This window comes from Solanum tuberosum, unplaced genomic scaffold, assembly GCF_000226075.1.
Source record: "Solanum tuberosum cultivar DM 1-3 516 R44 unplaced genomic scaffold, SolTub_3.0 scf00060, whole genome shotgun sequence".
Lineage (NCBI taxonomy): Eukaryota > Viridiplantae > Streptophyta > Magnoliopsida > Solanales > Solanaceae > Solanum > Solanum tuberosum.
In genome coordinates this window covers 1,354,265-1,373,493 of record NW_006238985.1, presented here as the reverse complement: position 1 = coordinate 1,373,493, position 19,229 = coordinate 1,354,265, and the positions used below count along the sequence as shown (strand labels likewise).

Genomic DNA, 19,229 nt, shown 5'->3' with positions numbered 1-19,229 from the left:
CAATGGCTACCAACTAATTAAATATTTTACACGTCCATTTTAGAACTAAAAAAAATTAAAATTAATTTCAATTAATATACAAGAGTTAAAACATTTCATCAGTTCATTTCACCCGATTGTGAATCAAAATCATCTCAAACCTAAGTTATCAGGGGAATCAAAATCTGGGAATTAAAGGGGAAAATCGTTCAAAATTTATGCTGAACCTGATGATCAACTGTTCATCTTCCTCGATTTAGTTCAGGTATGCCTCGATTTTGCCCTTTTGAAAGTTTATCTTTGATACAAAGTAGAATCTTTTTGTCACAATGAGTGTAAAATCGTTATTTTCTTACAACTTTATACAAATGGGTCATATTATAGCTATTTTTCACCATGGAGGTCGCTTTTATAAAGGTCAATATTGTAACATCCCGACTTTCCAAAACGTCTAAATTAACTCGTATCTTCATGGAAAGACAAAGAAGGTGAGTAATAAATTAAAAATGATGTGATATGTCATATTTTAAGTGTTCAAGGGTTGTATCTCAAGTTTTGAAGTTAAGTAAGTGGCAAAATAAAGTTGGCGAAAGTTATCGTAAGTTCCTTTTTAAAGATTTGTCTAAAATTTGGGTCAAATGTTTTGGATATTTTCTTCCAATATATAAAGATATAGAAGGCCTATCACCCATTAAATCGAAGGCCTACGAGTCTAGTTTGCAATGCACAAAACCCTGTATCAAACCGACATCATAGCAAAAAGTTATGAGGGTTTTACTAGGGACTGACGGGGCAGAATCCGAGTCGGGTAAAAAATATGATATGTCAGCTTATTTAACGTTTTAAGCCATGAAAACATTCCATTTCAGTTCCAAACCAGAGAGAGAGTTTCTATGGAGTTCTAGCATGATGAAGGTTAGTTTTTGACGATTTCTACCATTAAACATTGCCCCCGTTCCCAGAAACGTAATCCCTACACGTGACAATCGTTTTTCCCTTCTATTAGCTGCGTTTGGAGCTGATTTTGAAGATATAAATTTGTAGTTATTGGTGTTTCTTCAAGGTTTACACTTGGTTAACTAAGGTAATCATTTCGGGACTCTTTTATGGTTATTTTTATGAATTTCTGCGGACGTTTCGACAAGTTGGGGCAATATGGAAAATCTGCCGATTTAAGATTAATTATGAACTGTTTATATGTGCGTACCAGCTGTGTATATATAGTATTTGCGAAGCTTAAGACATAAGGAACAACTTTCGTAAAGGAACTACGGTCTTTTGAGCGTTCATTGAAAAGGTATGTTAAGGCTATTCCCTACTTACGACATGTTTCCTTAAAGTTTAGGAGCAATGTAATTGGATTGTTATCTTTGTTACACATGTAGCCATTATTGTTGATTGTTGGCTGCTCGAGTTGATATAATCATCCCTTATCGTGATTCATATTCAGTTAGTAGCGTCCATGTGTTGGACACGACTTAAATTGTTATTATTGCCCTTGGGGCTATTGTGGTTAGCTGCAGGATTGTGATATATGCCTAGAAGGGCTATGTTCTGCCTACAAGGTTATATGGATGCCTAAAAGGACTATGAGTTGCCTACGGGGCTATATTGATGCCTAGAAGGACTATGAGTTGCCTACAGGGCTATATTGATGCCTAAGAAGACTATGTGCTTCATACAGGTCCATGTTGTTGCCTAAGAGGACTATAAGTTGTCTATAAGCTATGTTGATGCCTAAGAGAGCTATGTGTTGCCTACGTAGCTATATTAATGCCTAAGAGGGCTATGTGACTGCCTACGGGGTTAAAGGACTACCGATAGGGGTATATAGGCTGATTGGCACCTTCCGGGCTTATGGGGGCATGAGTAAGTGGTCTTGTGTGTTGTTTGTACCTGCCGAGCTTATGAGGGCTTGGGTAGGTTGCTGTTTTATTATTTTTGAAAAGTTTAGATTTAGGACCATGTCAATACACTTATCTTATCCTCGATTTATTTATCAGATTATTCCAGTATATCAGGATACCTCCTCATAGTCTATTGTCTTTCATACTCTGTACATTATTTTGTACTGACGCCCCATTGCCTTGGGGGCGCTGCATTAATGCATGTAGGTCCTAACAGACGACCGAGTAGACCTCCTCAGTAGTAGGATTGACTTTTATCCGGTTGGCTAGCCCTTTCCTTCGGAGCTGCCAAAGTTGGAGGTTTGTTACCTTTTGTTGTATATATCTTTATGGGTAAGCTGGCCCCCTGTCCCGCTAATCCTTACTACTCTTAGAGGCTTGCAGACTAGTGTGTGGGGTGTATAGCTACGTTATGGACATACTGACCTATGTTGTTAGTTTGCTGAAGCTTGTGAGCTGTTTGATGTATTGTAATGATATATACCTGCTTTAATTTTGGTATAGATATCATAGTGGCCTCGACTGCCCAATCAGGACTTCTGTGCTAGTTGGCTATTTATTTATATGATCTCCTGAGAGTAGTTGTTTCTTTTATAGATCAGTTGACAGGGGCCTTGCCGGCCAAGGGCTTAGTTTTAAGTCGAGATATACTTGTTTGTTTTCTTGATTGTGTGTGGCTGTCATGCGCTAGTAGCAAATGGGTCAGCAAGGTCCGCTCGGGCTTGAGTTTTGGCATTAGGAGCAGTTGCGCCCCTTAAGTTTGGGGCGTGACAAATATGTGTCGAAATTGGGAAATATCGTATTTAGCATAGATAAGGACCACTTCTCTTTGACCGAACTAAAAACGTATGCAAAAGACATTGGGTATGATGAAGTTGATGCTTTTTTTACTGAAGACCCTATTACCCATAATTTTGTCAAGTTAGAAAGTGACAGCCAACTATATAACTTTGTTAAATATTTGTGGAGTGGGTCATCTTTTAAGTTGTTTTTGAAGCATATGACTGTTAAAGAAGGGGGGTCCACTGCTACAACTACTTTGGGACCATTTTCTGTTGAAAAAAATAATCAAGTATTAGGAAATTGCTCTAGGGTTTCACACACTGAGCATGATATAAATGGGGTAGGTGAAGTTGAACAACCATTAGAGGAAGAAATTGGTGATTCTCTTGACTTTGAAGAGGATGACTTAGATGATGTTCCAGATCAGGATGATAGTGAAGTTGATGAAGAACTGAGAGCTTTTAGAGAAAAACTTAGGGAAGACGAAAAAAATAAAGCTGCAAAGCAAAAAAAGAAAACTAAAAAACCCTCAAAGGATCAAGGTGTTGAGCTTGGAAAAGTTGGCATAGATAAGGGATTTGAGAATATCTTCACCAATAAGGCAGCCAAATATAATGGGAAATTGGGAGGTGATGAAGTGTTTATTGATTCATCAGATGAACCAAGTGAAAATAGTGATGATGAGCTAGATATTTTAGCACAACCAGGTGTTGATTTACCTTCAAAAAGAAAAAACAACAAACTAAGGTATGATTCTTCTTCTTCCATTTCTTTCTTTGAGTTGGGTATGATATTTGAGAGTGCAACTCAATTTAGAAAGGTTGTTGTTGATTATGTTGTTCAACATAAGATTCAGTTAAGGCTTAAACCCAATGAACCTCATAATATTAGGGTAAAATGTGAAGAAAAGTGTAAATGAAAAATCTTTGCAAGCTTGGATAAAGATTCTAGAATTTTTTTAGTAAAAAAATACTATCCTGCTTATAGATGTATTTTAAAGAATAGGAACAGGTTGTGCACAGCCAAATATGTGGAAATAAAGATGAGGGATAGAATTATATCTCAGCCTGATATGAGAGTTCATAAGTTTCAAGAGACACTAAGAAAAGAATGGGGTTTAAAAGTGGGAAGATCAATATGTTACAGGGAAAAAATGAATGTTATTGTCAAGTTCTTGTGTGATTGGAAGCTTGAGTTTTCAAGGTTGTTAGACTATGCTGATATGATTAAGAGTACAAATCCTAGGAGTTCTTGTTGGGTTAGAACTGATAATGAAACAGTCCCTGGCTTACTCTTGTTTAAATATTTCTATGTTTGTTTTGCTACATTGAAAAATGGATGGCTGGAAGGTTGTAGGAAGATTATAGGATTGGATGGATGCTTTCTGAAAGGTGCTTGTAGATGAGAATTATTAGTGGCTGTTGGAAAAAATGGAAACAATCAACTGTATCCAATAGCTTGGGTAGTGGTTGATCAAGAAACTAAACACTCTTGAAGTTGGTTCTTAAGCTATCTCATTGAAAACTTGCAACTTGGTGATGGAAGTGGCATAACAGTCATGTCTGACATGCAAAAGGTATTTATTCTGACTTTGTTTATTTATGTTAGTTACTGCCTTGTGTTACTGTCTTTTGGGTATTTACTGTTGTTGAAATTTGTGGATATTGTTAGTGTGTGAAGTAACAACAAGACCCTAAGAAATATTAAATCATTTATACTTGTGTTAAAGATTTCTTTGTTTATTTTTGTTAGTTACTGTCAATGCCTGTTGTTAGTGTGTGAAGTAACTGTCAAGTTTCATTTAGTGTGTGAAGTAATTGTCAAGTTTCATTTAGTGTGTGAAGTAAGTGAAAGGTGCTAATAAATGCCTTAAAATTGTTTATTTTTGTTAGTTATTGCCACTGTTTGTGAATGTTGTTAATGTGTGAAGTAAGTGATGTTGTTAGTGTGTGAAGTAAGTGAAGTTAGTTACTGACAATGCCTGTGGATGTTGTTAGTGTGTGAAGTAAGTGATTTTGTTAGTGTGTCTTAAAGTTATTGATTTAATATTTCTTAGGGTCTTGAGGTAGCAGTTGAAGTCTTACTTCCTAATGCTGAAAGAAGAATGCGTGCAAGACATATTTGGGTAAACTAGCAAAAAAGATGGAGAGGTGAGAAAATGAGAAAATCATTTTGGATGTGTGCCAAAGCTAGTTTTGAGGTTAAATTGAGAGATGAGTTTGAATATATGGGAAAATTGGGTGATAGAATATGTGAGGCATTGCTTGGATATAACAAAGAATACTGGTGTAGAGCTTTATTTAGTGAAAGATCAAAGTGTGATGTGGTGAAAAATAATATGTGTGAAACATTTAATTCACGGATTGTTGGTCCTAGACATAAATCTGTGATTAGTATGCCTGAAGATATTAGACATAAAATGATGGATAGGCATTGAGATATGATTAAGTTTGCAGATACTTGGATCAGTGATATTTCACCTATGGCAAGACTGATTTTAGAAGAAAACAAAGAGATTGGCAGGACACTAGGGGTTAATTGGAATCATGATATTGGATTTGAAATCCAAGAAGGAGAGTATAGACACATAATTGATATGACTAGAAAGACATGTAGCTGTATGCTGTGGCAGTTGAGGGGCATACCTTGCCAACATGCAATTTGTGCCTTATATCACATTGTGCAAGAACCAGAAGATTATGTGGAACATTGGTACATATAAGATACATTCCTAAGTGCTTATAAGTACTTTTTACAACCCATCTCCAATATGATAATGTGGCCTGACACTAATAACCCACCAGTTGAGCCTTCTGAAGTGAAGCCAATGCCTGGAAGACCAGGTAGATGTAGAAGAAAAGATAAAGATGAACCAAGAAAAAAGAAGTGGGGGAAAACATCAAAGAATGGAGTGAAGATGTCATGTTCCAAATGCCATCAAGTTGGGCATAACAAAAGAACTTGTAAATCAATGGTAAGCATTTTTGTCTTTCTTTTAAGTTTTACTCAGTTTTATACTTCTAATTTTGTGTCTTTACAGCCCACACAACAGCCTATAAGGCCCTTTCAACAACCACCAGTAAGGCAGACTTCACAACCACCAGTGAGGCAGCCTAGCACTGAAAATGCCTCTTCTTTATGTGCAGATACTTCAAAGGTTAAAAGAAGGAAAAAAAAGCAGCCAACTGCAAGGGCAACATCTTCTTCAACTGCATGTACATCATCTTTTTCAGTTGGAATGCCACCACCTTCTTCAGTTGGAAGAAAAAGAACAAGAGATGTGGGATTTGGTGTTTACACATATATACAAACTGGAAGACAAGTGATTAACGTATGTATATTGCCTTCTTTAATTGATTTTCTTACATCTTTATTTAGGTATACTAAATAATGTCCTATGGATTATGCAGCCAGGAAGATCAAGTGAAAGGGTTATCTCAAGTGGGTCTGGGGTAGCGTTTAAAAATGCATCACAAACAATTGATCTTGGATTCAAGCCACCTGATTTGAAATGAAAAGGAAAAAATGCAATGACTGGAAATCAACTTCAACAATTGTCAAAGAAAAACGTGCAAAGCAAATCCAAGGGCAAATGGGTTCCATAAGAGTTTAAATTGTTAGTGATGTGGATAAATGTTGATCTAGGAGGTCTTTGTTTTTATTTATTTTGATAACTGTTTGCAAAGGCATACTTTAATTATTGATCATTTTGATGTATTTTGGGTTATTTTGATGTATGTTGCATAGACAAATCTTTGGAGGTTATTTAATTGTCCTAGTTTAATGGATGTTAAGTTATGTTTTGTGATGTCTTTTGGTGTTTGTTATGATTGATGTTAGGCAGCCTTGATGTTAGGTGTTTACTGTGTATGAAATGTGTGAATCATGCTAGTATATTGAAGTAATGTCCTCGTAAGTTGTAAAAGTGATGAATATTGAGGCCAATGTTGAGAGACAAATTGTTGCCAACTCTAAAATAGTACATTTCAATCCATTACTTTGATTGCTTACAATAGATATTGGCAGCCACTAACCCATAAAGAAAACTATATTACGAACAAAATGATTCTGGCATAACTTTTTCAACCAATCTACATAACATTTACTACATAAAGAACTCTCTATAAATCCAAGATAGTATCACAATGATCAACAAAACTTGATATTTCCTCCTAATCTTTTCCTTTTCTCCATCATGTTTTTTTATCCTCTTTTATAATCCCGAAATAGCAATTCTAGCGTGTTCAGTATAATCAAGTTCACACCACCTAAAAACTTGCATCCAACCTGTTTAAGAAGAACAAATTCACTATTAAAATTGAATCTTGAGAACTAAAATTTAAACAAAAAAATATGTTTTAAATGGAACCATACCCGACCATCTTCACATCCAAGAAACCAACGACCTGGATTGTTTGCAGACCAAGAAATCTTCATTATAGCTATTTTTCCACAATGACAAAAAAAATTTAGAAGCAATTTGCACTAAATATGATTACAAATCTTTTTAAAGAGAGGAAAAAATCTTGGTTTGAAATAGGAGGAAAGAGAAATGAGATTTTGATTTGGAAATATAAAGATATATATAAAAGGGATTCATTAAGGGTAGAATTGTCATTTCAGCATTTTTTTACCGTTGTGGGCCTCGAAAATTACTCCTAACTCGCGCAAAATATGTGTCATGCGTTTGGCCAGGTAGGACTCACGTGTTTATTTATTAAAAGGTTGGATAATTAAAGTGCATGTTTGTGCACTATGAAAGTTGGAGGTCAAAGTTAAAATTTGAAGCCAAGTTTAGGGTCCAATATATGTATTATGCCAAAAATAATTTATGCATAACTAATGCAAACATTACTAATGCAACTATTACTAATACACTCTATTGAACATTATTTTTATACACTCTACCAAACAACCCCTTAAAGGCTTACTAATAATGGATAGATGAATTCCTCTAGTACTCGAAGTTTCTAAATAAAGAATTTTAAAATTAGTCCCTCCGTCCACTTTTAATTGTCATAATTTTCTTTTTTAGAATCAAACTATAAGAACTTTGACTACAATTTATGATGAATTTTTTCAACATATCGATATGCAAAAAATTGCAATTTATAGTACTTTTCATATAGCTTTTGAATATAATTTATTTTGTTTAAAATATCGATATAATTTAATCTAATTTAACTTTAAAAATTAGTCAAATTGACTTTCGAAAAACACAACATGACAATTAAAAATGGACGGAGAGAGTATATATCAACCTTCTCAAATATGACAAGTCTTTCTATAGATAGTAGATTTCACTAGTTTTAAAAGTATCCCACCTTTTATATAAGATGAATCACGTACGCACTTCTTTGTAGATTGACTTAAAAGTTGGTCAAACCTATTTTTAAATTATTTTTAACTTTGAAAGTGTTTGACAAGGTTAAAATAGGTATAATACATCAACTTAACTTGACTTCAGTGGATAACTATGCCCTCCAACTTTGAGTGTGCACAAGTAAACACTTAAATTTGTATAACATTGAACAAGTAGACACACATGTTCTACATGACATATTATATGTAGGATGCCACGTAGGACACAAAATTGCCATGTAGGACGAATGTGTTCATTTGTTCAATTTTATACAAGTTTAAGTGCCTACTTGTGCACACCCAAAGTTAAAGGTCATAGTTGTTAGCTGATGTCAAGTTAAGGGTCATGTTTTTGTATTATGCTTTAAAAATAACTTAAAATGACTTAAAAACTAAAAGTAGGTCTCCCCCTACTTTTTATTTTTGAAGTAAAAGTTATTTAAGTTTTTTTTTTAACTTAATTTTTTTTTTAAGTCATTCCAAACGGACTCTAATAAATTTGTCCCTTTCTAAAGCACATTTATCATAAAACACTCTCAAAGTCCTTGTATTGAATTATATTCATTTTAGCAAGAATTACAGAAATCTCATCTTTTAGTTTACTTATTATCATTATCCCCTATAAGTTTTACAAATTTCCAAAATCCCTCATTTTCGCGCATCAGATTAGTGTATCTCGCGCATCAGATTAATGTATCAGCGCTTATATTATTGTATCTCGCGCATCAGATTAGTGTATCATGTATAAAATGTAATGTATCTTACTTAACGATTAATGTATCTCGCGCATCAGATTAATGTATCAGCGCTTATATTATTGTATCTCGCGCATCAGATTAGTGTATCATGTATAAAATGTAATGTATCTTACTTAACGATTAATGTATCTCGCGCATCAGATTAATGTATCAGCGCTTATATTATTGTATCTCGCGCATCAGATTAGTGTATCATGTATAAAATGTAATGTATCTTACTTAACGATTAATGTATCTCGCGCATCAGATTAATGTATCAGCGCTTATATTATTGTATCTCGCGCATCAGATTAGTGTATCATGTATAAAATGTAATGTATCTTACTTAACGATTAATGTATCTCGCGCATCAGATTAATGTATCAGCGCTTATATTATTGTATCTCGCGCATCAGATTAGTGTATCATGTATAAAATGTAATGTATCTTACTTAACGATTAATGTATCTCGCGCATCAGATTAATGTATCAGCGCTTATATTATTGTATCTCGCGCATCAGATTAGTGTATCATGTATAAAATGTAATGTATCTTACTTAACGATTAATGTATCTCGCGCATCAGATTAATGTATCAGCGCTTATATTATTGTATCCGTTTGAGAGATTTCTGTAATTATAAACTTTTAAGGGATAAATTGTAATTTTATCTTAAAAGTATGTGATTTCTGTAATTTGTCCTTTATTTTATGTTAATAATAATAAAAAAAGATCAGGTAAATCCACATATGAATACTACATATACTGTTAATTGAGCCCAGCCCACATAATCTCGAATAGCCCAAAAGATGGGCCTACTCAATGCAGCCCAAACTCTATTTCTTTCAACAGCCCAAGCCTTATTTCCCTTTCCCTTATTTTTTTTCTACTTAAAACCACTATAAACCTCTTATAAACCCTAACCCTAGTCGTGTTCTCTTCCGCTACACTTGAGCAAACATCGGGAGAGATTGAGAAGTGAAATTCCATGGCACTGTATCTATTGTATGAGTCGGCGTCTGGGTACGGTTTGTTTTTGGCTCACGGGATTGATGAGATAGGGCAGAACACGGAGGCGGTTCGGAACTCAATCACTGACCTCAATCGCTTTGGGAAAGTCGTAAAGCTTGAAGCTTTTAACCCTTTTGAGTCTGCCCTTGATGCCCTAAATCAATGCAATGCTGTTTCTGAAGGTCAGCTAGTGTAAATTTTGCTGATGGAATTTGTTTACTTTATTCTTTTTTGGTGTGTATAAGTTATTATGGATATGAGGTCTGCATGTGCGGTTTTAGCGATTTCATTTTAATGGACTTTCAGTTTGTTATAGTTTTGGCTGAGTTAGTGACATATGAGGTCTGCATGTGCGGTTTGTGGTTTCTTTTAAGTGATTTTTCCCCTTGTTCCGAGATTTCCTAGATTTTCAGGCTGTCAAACAATTTTACTTTTGATTGAAGATTATTTTCAATTGGTTGTCTTTTTGTAAGTATTTATGCTAATAAACCTATTTAAAAAATTTAGAATATTAAATATATATGATTTACTTTTTATACATCGACAATGTATTTTTGGTGCTCGAAGTATTAATCATACTTTATTCTCCAGGTAACCAATCCACATTTACTGTTGGTTCTTGTTTTTAAGTAACTTGATAAGTGTTAAAATGCTGAGAAATGTGGTTGCAGCAATGATCTGTCAGGGCGAGCTATTTTTCATTTTTTGTGTTGTTTTAGTTTATTGTTCTGAATGGATTTTTGGAATTGGGGTTACAGGTCAAATGACTGAGGAGCTACAGAACTTCTTGGAGCGTAGTCTCCCAAAAGTCAAGGAGGGTAAGAAAGCTAAGTTCAGCTTAGGATTGGCAGAGCCTAAGCTTGGGTCACATATCCATGAAGTAACTAAGATTCCTTGCCAAAGTAACGAGTTTGTTCTTGAGATTTTGCGTGGAGTACGATTGCATTTTGAGAAGTTCATTGAAAACCTAAAGGTTTGTTCCTTCATTCACTTACCAAACAGTTTATCTTTGCGATATTCCACATTTTGTTTTTTCTTTCATATGTTTGTGTCTGTGGGCCCTTCAATCGATGTTGGCATTTGTTTGGGATAAATGAAGGAACAACTTTTTGCTTTTCACTGATCAACTGCATAAAATGTAAAGACAGGGAATGCACTTCAGCCTGATAAAATTTGGGAATCAGTTACTATTCTTTGTTGCATGATTATTTTACATGTGGCAGTCAGATTTATGTATCTGAAAAGTTTGAAAACGTCTTCAGATAGTTGAATTTTTACTTGATTCTTTTGAACTACTTGTAGCATGGTGATTTGGAGAAAGCCCAACTTGGTCTGAGTCACAGTTACAGCAGAGCAAAGGTCAAGTTCAATGTCAATCGTGTTGACAATATGGTTACTCAGGCAATTGTCCTACTTGATACTCTTGATAAAGATATAAATACCTTTTCCATGAGAGTCAGGTATGTTTTCTCTTTGCCTTATCTAGATCCATGTGTTGTTAGTTTTAACATGACGCAGTCATAGTGCCATACCGTAATCAGTTTGGTATTATATGAAGTTACATTTTTGATGCTTGGTTTGTAGTTTTCAAGTCACATGAATATATGTTTATTCACCTTAGAAGAGAATATGACACATGGTTGTAATTGCATGGACAGTCTGATGCATGATTCTAACGTCCTGGCCATTTCTCTATCAGTTCAATTTATCTCTGTAACTGATATAGTCATGTATCCGATCCAATGTCCTTACATCTGGATGTCTTTCTGCAATATAGATGAATTATATGTTTGTTTTGAATGCTGCTCTCCATTTCAGTCCATTTGATTCCTGTATTGAATGCTTATTGATGCAGAGAGTGGTACTCTTGGCATTTCCCAGAGTTGGTCAAGATTGTCAATGACAATTATCTATATGCCAAGGTTGCAAAATTCGTTGATGACAAATCCCAATTGTCTGAAGACAAAATTTCAGCATTAACTGAAATAGTCGGAGATGAAGATAAAGCAAAAGAAATCGTAGAAGCTGCAAAAGCTTCCATGGGTATGATATTATCCTTTCTCAAGTCATTGAAAGGGTGCTCATTCCTTTTGCTAACGTTTTTGGTTCTAATTCCCAGGCCAGGATTTGTCACCAGTTGACTTGATTAATGTCAAGCTATTTGCACAGAGGGTAATGGACCTTGTTGAATACAGGAAGAATCTTTATGATTATCTTGTCGCCAAAATGCACGACATAGCACCAAATTTGGCTGCTCTGATTGGTGAAGTCGTGGGTGCTCGTTTAATTTCTCATGCTGGTAGTCTCACAAATTTGGCGAAGTGCCCTTCTTCTACCCTTCAGATCCTGGGTGCTGAGAAGGCACTCTTCAGGTGATCTGCACTTATTTAATTTAGTTTGCACTTGCTCTCATTGTCTCATGTTAGGTTTTTCTGGTATATAGATTATTTCATTCAGCTAATGATCCCAACATTTTGTATGATCACATTCTGAGTGTCACTTTCTATAATTTTGTTTCAGGGCCTTGAAAACCAAAGGAAATACACCAAAATATGGACTCATATTCCATTCTTCTTTCATTGGCCGTGCTTCTGCTCGTAATAAAGGTCGAATGGCTCGTTATCTTGCAAACAAGTGTTCTATTGCTTCTCGTCTCGACTGTTTCTTAGGTTAGTCTCTGCAAGACTGGAGGCAAACATTTAATCATTTCATTACCCAGTGGTTTTGTGCAATATCTTATTTTTTCTTTTTCACTTCACTTCCCATATTTTATCCACAGATAAGAGTACTACTACTTTTGGAGAGAAACTCCGTGAACAAGTTGAGGAGCGTCTAGACTTCTATGACAAGGGGGTTGCACCACGAAAAAACCTAGATGTGATGAAAGCTGCTATTGAAACCGTCGAAGATAAAGGTGAGTTTTGGGATCATGAAGCTAGGTATCATATTGAGTTACAATCTTTAGGCCGAACAATCTAAACAAAACATAATGAAATGCTTATTTCGCAAAGTGTACTTGCATGGTGCACATTCTTGATAACTTGTTGCCAGTATGATAAATGTTTTGAATGTTGTGCCATGCTGCTGTTGTACTTGTTCAGTAAGTGCTATCAATGACTGCAGATAGACTATAGGTGTGCTTATTGGCTGAACATAAATTGAAATTCATTCCTGACATTTTTTTTGTTGGTTGTCCTTATTTTGGTTTCTGGATGTATTATTTGTGTGCACTGCAGACACAGAAATGGACGTAGATGAGCTTTCCACAAAGAAAAGCAAGAAAAAGAAATCCAAAGTTGATGTGGTGGAATATGCTCAACCCATGATCGAGGATAAACCACTTGAAACAAATGGTGATGCCTCTGAAGAACCCAAGTCTGAAAAGAAAAAGAAGAAGAAGGAGAAGCGGAAATCAGAACAGGAGGCAGAGCATGAAGAGGATCAGACTGTTGATAATGGTAATGGTGTGCATGAGGATGGAACAGCAAAGAAGAAGAAGAAAAAGAAGAACAAGGAGGACAATGGAGAGGAACTCCAAGCTGCTGTTGAAATTAAAAAGAAGAAAAAGAAGTCCAAAGTCCAAGATGATGAATAAATGTACAATTTTTTTCTAATCTTGGTCTTGTTATTTTGACGGTTATTGGTCACCACCTCTTATAGTGCCTGTATGCTGCTAGGGTAGATTTTTGGCTGTCTTTCAATTTTGCGTGTATCAAACACTCATCTTATTTATTATTATCAGGATGGTCTTATCATGATTCCCTTAGGTGTGCCTTTTTTTCACGTAGATTTTTTTAGTGCATGTCCTCTATGTATTCCTTAAGTGTTCAGCACCAGCAGAACTATACCAGTATCTTTTGTTGCAGGGGAATCTGTTGAGATCATCTGGATATCTGATTTTAAAAAGGTTACTTTTATGCACATTATAGTTGAAGCTCCCTTACCTCGAAATCAACTTGGAGCTAAAACCAAGCTGTTTCAGTAGCAGTGCAATATAAGTGTTAACTCTTTAAGTTCTCATTGTTTTCTGCTTTCCTTGCCACCATCTTCCATAGAGTGTCTTGTTTGTTGTAGTCTTGTTTGCGGGTTTCTAAAAGATAGCTCGATTCTAAATCTGGGTTTTGGTAATATACATCATGTATAGAAGTCTCAAAAGTGTAGCTGTGGATTCGTGATGCGTCAATTACTTTTGAATTGGTTGTCTTTCTCCATTTTGCTAAATTTACACATTGCTAGAAAGTCCAACTCAATACAAGTCTCCAAAGTTATCTCTGGAATCATCATGCCTTACATATAAACATAATTCTTATTTTGATATGCATTTTAGTGTGTATAATGAAAGGTAATTGCCGATTAGTAATAAATTTCTTAGTTATAGTCTGACATATTTCTCTTAAGTGCCTTCTCCATAAATGGCTCATGAGCAGCACGTAAGGAACGATAAGTAGGAGGAAGACGGACAGAAAAAGTATCCTTTGAACTGGCATGTACCAAATTAACATCCCAAAATGGATTGACAATAGCTCTCTCTGCACTTGCATCTTCACAGCCTGGTTTCCCTAGCACTTTTGTCTCTTCAACATGCACAATTTTGATCCCAAATTCCATAACTGTGATTCCATCTCCTGCGGTAACTGTGACCTCTATAACGTCATCACTGCTCAACTGATTCTCGAGTTTCCAATGGCTTAACCACATCATTCCTTCTCTCCCTCCCGGAACTCCATAGAACAAGGGCTGGTAAGACCATATCAGACTCTGAGTTGAGTTATTAACTGTGATGCATGGACAATCAAAAGTTGATTCATATGGTTTATTTTCCACTGGCCGGTAACGAAGTGGTCTTCCTTGAGCTTTGCGTATGGCAAGAGGAGAAATTCTTGGAGGTGGAGTTAGCAGTGGGGGACGGAGAATGCTCGGTGAGAGCCCAATCGTGGAACGCTTGTACACAATGCAAAAACTCAATCCTTCAATTCTGGAATTGCAAGTAGGTACTTTGAAGGATGCACTTGATTCTTTTGTGAACTTTGAGCTAAACCAAGAAGGAACTCTTTCACCTGTAAGAAAAGTGCTAAAGATGCCTGGTTGGTACAGTCCCTGCCAAAAAAGTAACTCATAAAACTTTATATGCTCCTGTCTTCAATTCTATTGCAAGTAGATATTTGCAGGTATAGTTAGCAGGACATACCTGAAGAACAACTTTCTTTGTCTTCCTTGTTGGAGTCCACCCTTTACCGTGTATTCGGTAGTAGCTCAGTATATTAGATGTAAGATTGATCATGACATTGTTCATAGGGGCCAAGTTCCACAAGCCTAGCTTGGAAAGCATCTCTGCCTCAGTATTTCTCAAGGGCTCTAACTTGAAATTTCCATCTATTTCCACTAATTCAACACAATTTGAGACCAGCAAATTCTTCAGACTAGATGATTTAGATTGATATGATATTTTCTCTAACAAGCTGCAGTTAGTAACATTGAGATGTTCTATATTGGGAAGCCCTATGAGAGATTTGAGCTTTTCACAGCCTTCCACTTCTAGCTTCTGAAGTCTAGTAAGATAACTTATGCCCTTTGGTAGACTGCAAATTTTATTTTGGCTCAAATCTAAGTTTTGCAATAACGAGAGGCTATTGAAAGCAACTGGAAAAGTATCATCGGATAGATTACATTTAGCAAGACTCAAAGTAACCAAAGAATTGGGTAAACTAATGTGTGAAACTTTAGGACATATTGTCCCCTTGCACATCCAGGACCGCAGGAATCCATACCACGGTTGGACCTCTTCTGCAGTAGAAACCATTTGATGAACTGCAATTTCATCAGCATAGAGCTCTCTCAGTGAATCTACTTTATCTAGATCCATCGGTACATATTCAAGACTTGAGCAACCAGAGATATTTAGTGTGACCAGACATTTTAGCATGCAAATGCTATCTGGAAGTCTCTGCAGATTTTTGCAATTTTTGAGGTTCAACAGAACAAGTGATTCGAGACATCCAATGGTCTCATGAAGCTCAATTAAGCTTGTACAATATCGAAGGATCAATTTCTCAAGGTTGGGTAGTCCAGAGAAATCAGGTGTTCTTAGAAGCTCGTAGGAATGGCTGAGATCGAAAATCTTCAGATATTTAAGGAACTGAATGACAAAAGATAGAAATGAACACAAAGTTAGACAAAACTAAGTTTCTGCAACACCTTAAAGAATGAAGCACATTATTAGCACACCTTGACTCCATGCCAAATTTTCCTCAATCTGCTACGTTGTAATTCAATCACTACAAGGCTCTCCAGAGGAAAATCAATTGGCATGCATTCTAGTTGCAGCTCTGACCAGCGCAACCATCTTAATCTCTTAGGAAAAACATCAAAAGATCCTTGAAGCTCAACGTGATCGAACTGGAGCAGTCTTAACTTTTGCATTTTTTCAAACACAACAGTTTCCAGAACCAGCTCATTTGTGACTTCTTTGGCATCTGACAAATGCCATTGACCTCTCTGAGGATTAGGATAGTTGAGAAAGTTCTTTGTTTTGTGTTTCTTGAAATCAATGGGAGAAAAGCTTGATCTAATTATGTCATTTTCCTTGAGCATATCCATGTCAAGGATAATGCCCTGAATTGTTTGAGTGGCCTGTTCAGATAGAAGACAGAAAATGATGAATAAAGGCAAAGGTACTCATCTTCAACCCATTTCATTAAACTTAATGAGAACTATGTTAACTACTGAAACAACATGAATAGCTCTAATCTCAACAAAGGATAAGCTATCAGCCATATGAGACAGAATTCCTTACAAGGTTCTGGATTAAGACATTATAGGAATCCTTGGAGCGCCATAGTCTAGAGCGTTTCCCAGGCTCCATTGGTGATTCTTGGCGAACAATGTCTCTTCCCATATCTCGAATCATTTGATGCATAATCAACCTGTTAGACTCACTAATTTTTACAAAATTTCTGTCAACGAGATTCTCTATTCCAATTACAGTGTAAAAGTTGCACCTATTGAGAATAGCTATTACTAAATCTCTGTCCTTCCCAATGAAAAAGCAAGCTAGGTGGAGAAACAAATTTTTATCATGATCATCCTCCAGAGATTCATAACTTATTGCTAATTTCTTGAGAATTTGATGATTCGGAATTGTTTCTAATTTCTGTATTGTACTTCTCCAAATATCTATGTTTCTTCCTGCCAAAGTAGCACCAAGAACTTCAAGTGCTAATGGAAGTCCTCCACAATGGATTGCTACTTGTTCTGAACACACTTCAAAACCTTTAATAGGACAATCTTGACCAAATGCATGCCAACTTAAGAGCTCAACTGATTCATCTCTATTCAAAGCTTCAAACTCGTAAAGCTTATGCACATCAAAAGGCCTAAGCAATCTCTTGTTCCTAGTTGTCACTATGACTTTACTTCCAGGGTATAACAAGTCCTTCATTTCCAGTAGAGCATCCAATTGGTCACGACTATCAACATCATCAAGAACAAGAAGGATTCTTTTACAACTTACAGCATCTCTCATCTCAGTCATTCCCTCGTCCACAGAAAACATAGGTTTCTTCTTTCTCTTGCAAATATCAGAAAGAAATTGCCTTTGAAGAGTAACAAAACCTTTATGGTGTGTTGAATTTTCTCTAATGTTGGACAAAAAGCTGCTACCATCAAACTTACTATAGTTCAAATTATACACATACTTTGCCATTGTTGTCTTGCCTATTCCACCAATGCCACAGATAACAAGAGTGTCAACATCAGTAGATCCATCCTCTAGCCATGAGTTGATCTTTTCAACACGCCGTTCTATTCCAATCAGATGAGGGCAAATATACAGGACTGGCCTGCTCAGTTTATTCTCAACCACTTTAAGGATCTTCTGTATGAATTTTGACTCATGTCTGAAATGTTTTAACAAAATGGAAAAGTAACCAACACAAAGTTATTCTGTGAGTTTGTGGAATCGAGAACTAAATCATGCAACATGAATACTGGGAACACAGACTCCTAATAGAGTGTACAGAAATTGTTATCAGAAAGACTTGAGATAAAGACATGTTAAGTTCCTAAATGAAGGTAAATTATATTTAGCAATGTTAAGTTCCTCTCTCTTTCTAATAAGGATTGCTCCCTATCAAATACTATTTGCTCCAACTCTAACAAAGTAGATACCTTTGCTTAAAATAAACTCATAATGAAACATTTCTCAAAGTGTATTTAAAGTTAATGAGCTCACCCATCAGCTTGGTTCTGTAAGACCATTCCTCCCAAATCTGCAACTTGTTTGAGTGCTTCCTTCCATTTTCTAACCTTAGCTTCTTCATACCTATCAAATGCTTCTCCAATTCTCCCCTTTTGTTTCCTAACATCAGAAGGATCCACATGGTAAAATATTGGCAGAACTGATCTCCTTTTACTACAATTCAAGATCATTACCAACTCATCAAGACACAAACTTGAAGACACATAATCATTTGAAAAGATTATAATTGAAATCCCTGATTCTTCAACACCCTTTCGTAATTTCAATTTGATTTCTTCTCCTCCCTCGTTTCCATCGCCACCTCTTAATGTTACAAAACCTGCTCCAGCTAGAGCTTCGTAGAGATGATCTGCGAAGGTATTGCCTTTGAAACTCAACAACACTTGAGACTTGGATTCACTAGCCATAGAGCAAAGCTCAAGAAACTGGAAATGAGGAGCAAAATTCACAACCAGAGAGATACTACATGGATAAGGAAAGTCAATGTTTTCAACCAAAGAAAAAAACAAGACTTGCAGAATTGCATCACACAGCTTTGGAACTCCATTTGTTTAATAGTAGTACAATGATTGAACCTCCCTCATAGTCAAAGTAACATCGTAATTGAATTTCTTAACTTCCTATTTTTTTCTCCTAAAACATGAAAATTTACAAATTGAAAAAATTATCAAAATATTCTTAATTTCTTATACAATCTAGCAATTCATATCAGATGAGCATCCATAAAGCACATATCTCCGTGTTCGTTTAGTAAATAATTTTTTGCTTTTATTAAAGTAACTAGTTTCTAGACACGCACGTGTGTCTCATGTAATATGTTATAAATTCATTAGGACAATTAAAATTTAATAAAAATATGTGTGTAATGAGTACTAAAATGCAACAATATCAAATAAATGTTATGATAATAATTTATAGAAAATTGAATTAAAAAAATACTAATAGAGAAATTAAAAAATAATAATAACATATGCATCCTTCTTAAGACTTTAATCATAACATTATATAAATGAAAAAAGAAATACAAAATTGGTACATAATTTTCCAAGTTTTTGTCGACACCTTCTCTCATATCTAAGCAAAAGTTAAAAATCTTCTCTATCAAGTCAAATTAAAGCATGAATCAAATAGAAAAAGCACTTCATTTTTGTAAAGTGATATATAATTAGACTAAGGTAGATATATCATATACTT

General features: G+C 35.4%; 2 protein-coding genes across 3 annotated transcripts; one reads left to right on the top strand and one right to left on the bottom strand.

The window, feature by feature from the left end:
- Positions 1 to 9,672: 9,672 nt before the first annotated feature.
- On the top strand, positions 9,673 to 13,544 carry LOC102580709 (nucleolar protein 56-like). Its single transcript, XM_006344707.2, has 8 exons — positions 9,673 to 9,960; positions 10,537 to 10,751; positions 11,081 to 11,238; positions 11,634 to 11,821; positions 11,898 to 12,150; positions 12,299 to 12,447; positions 12,558 to 12,692; positions 13,015 to 13,544. Exons 1-8 carry the CDS (start codon positions 9,756 to 9,758, stop codon positions 13,371 to 13,373), a joined length of 1,662 nt encoding a protein of 553 aa, XP_006344769.1. The 5' UTR covers positions 9,673 to 9,755; the 3' UTR covers positions 13,374 to 13,544.
- Positions 13,545 to 14,028: 484 nt separating this feature from the next.
- On the bottom strand, positions 14,029 to 18,695 carry LOC102580370 (TMV resistance protein N-like). Of its 2 annotated transcripts, XM_015307554.1 has the most exons (6): positions 18,209 to 18,286; positions 18,009 to 18,134; positions 16,572 to 17,673; positions 16,004 to 16,408; positions 14,967 to 15,914; positions 14,029 to 14,875 (listed from the first exon to the last, which is right to left on the bottom strand). In XM_015307554.1, exons 1-6 carry the CDS (start codon positions 18,244 to 18,246, stop codon positions 14,147 to 14,149), a joined length of 3,348 nt encoding a protein of 1,115 aa, XP_015163040.1. In that variant the 5' UTR covers positions 18,247 to 18,286; the 3' UTR covers positions 14,029 to 14,146. The 2 variants fall into 2 exon arrangements, with proteins under 2 accessions (XP_015163040.1, XP_006344768.1); XM_006344706.2 differs by having other exon boundaries at positions 18,009 to 18,695.
- Between the last annotated feature and the right edge of the window lie 534 nt (positions 18,696 to 19,229).

Excerpts from the sequence above, each read along its gene's own strand:
- LOC102580709 (XM_006344707.2), top strand. The coding sequence starts at position 9,756 with ATGGCACTGTATCTATTGTATGAGTCGGCGTCTGGGTACGGTTTGTTT. Across the intron at positions 10,752-11,080 it reads AGTTCATTGAAAACCTAAAG|CATGGTGATTTGGAGAAAGC; the intron begins GTTTGTTCCTTC and ends AACTACTTGTAG. Across the intron at positions 12,693-13,014 it reads TGAAACCGTCGAAGATAAAG|ACACAGAAATGGACGTAGAT; the intron begins GTGAGTTTTGGG and ends TGTGCACTGCAG.
- LOC102580370 (XM_006344706.2), bottom strand. The coding sequence starts at position 18,442 with ATGGCTAGTGAATCCAAGTCTCAAGTGTTGTTGAGTTTCAAAGGCAAT. Across the intron at positions 17,674-18,008 it reads TTACAGAACCAAGCTGATGG|ACATGAGTCAAAATTCATAC; the intron begins GTGAGCTCATTA and ends AAAACATTTCAG. Across the intron at positions 14,876-14,966 it reads CAAAGAAAGTTGTTCTTCAG|GGACTGTACCAACCAGGCAT; the intron begins GTATGTCCTGCT and ends CTTTTTTGGCAG.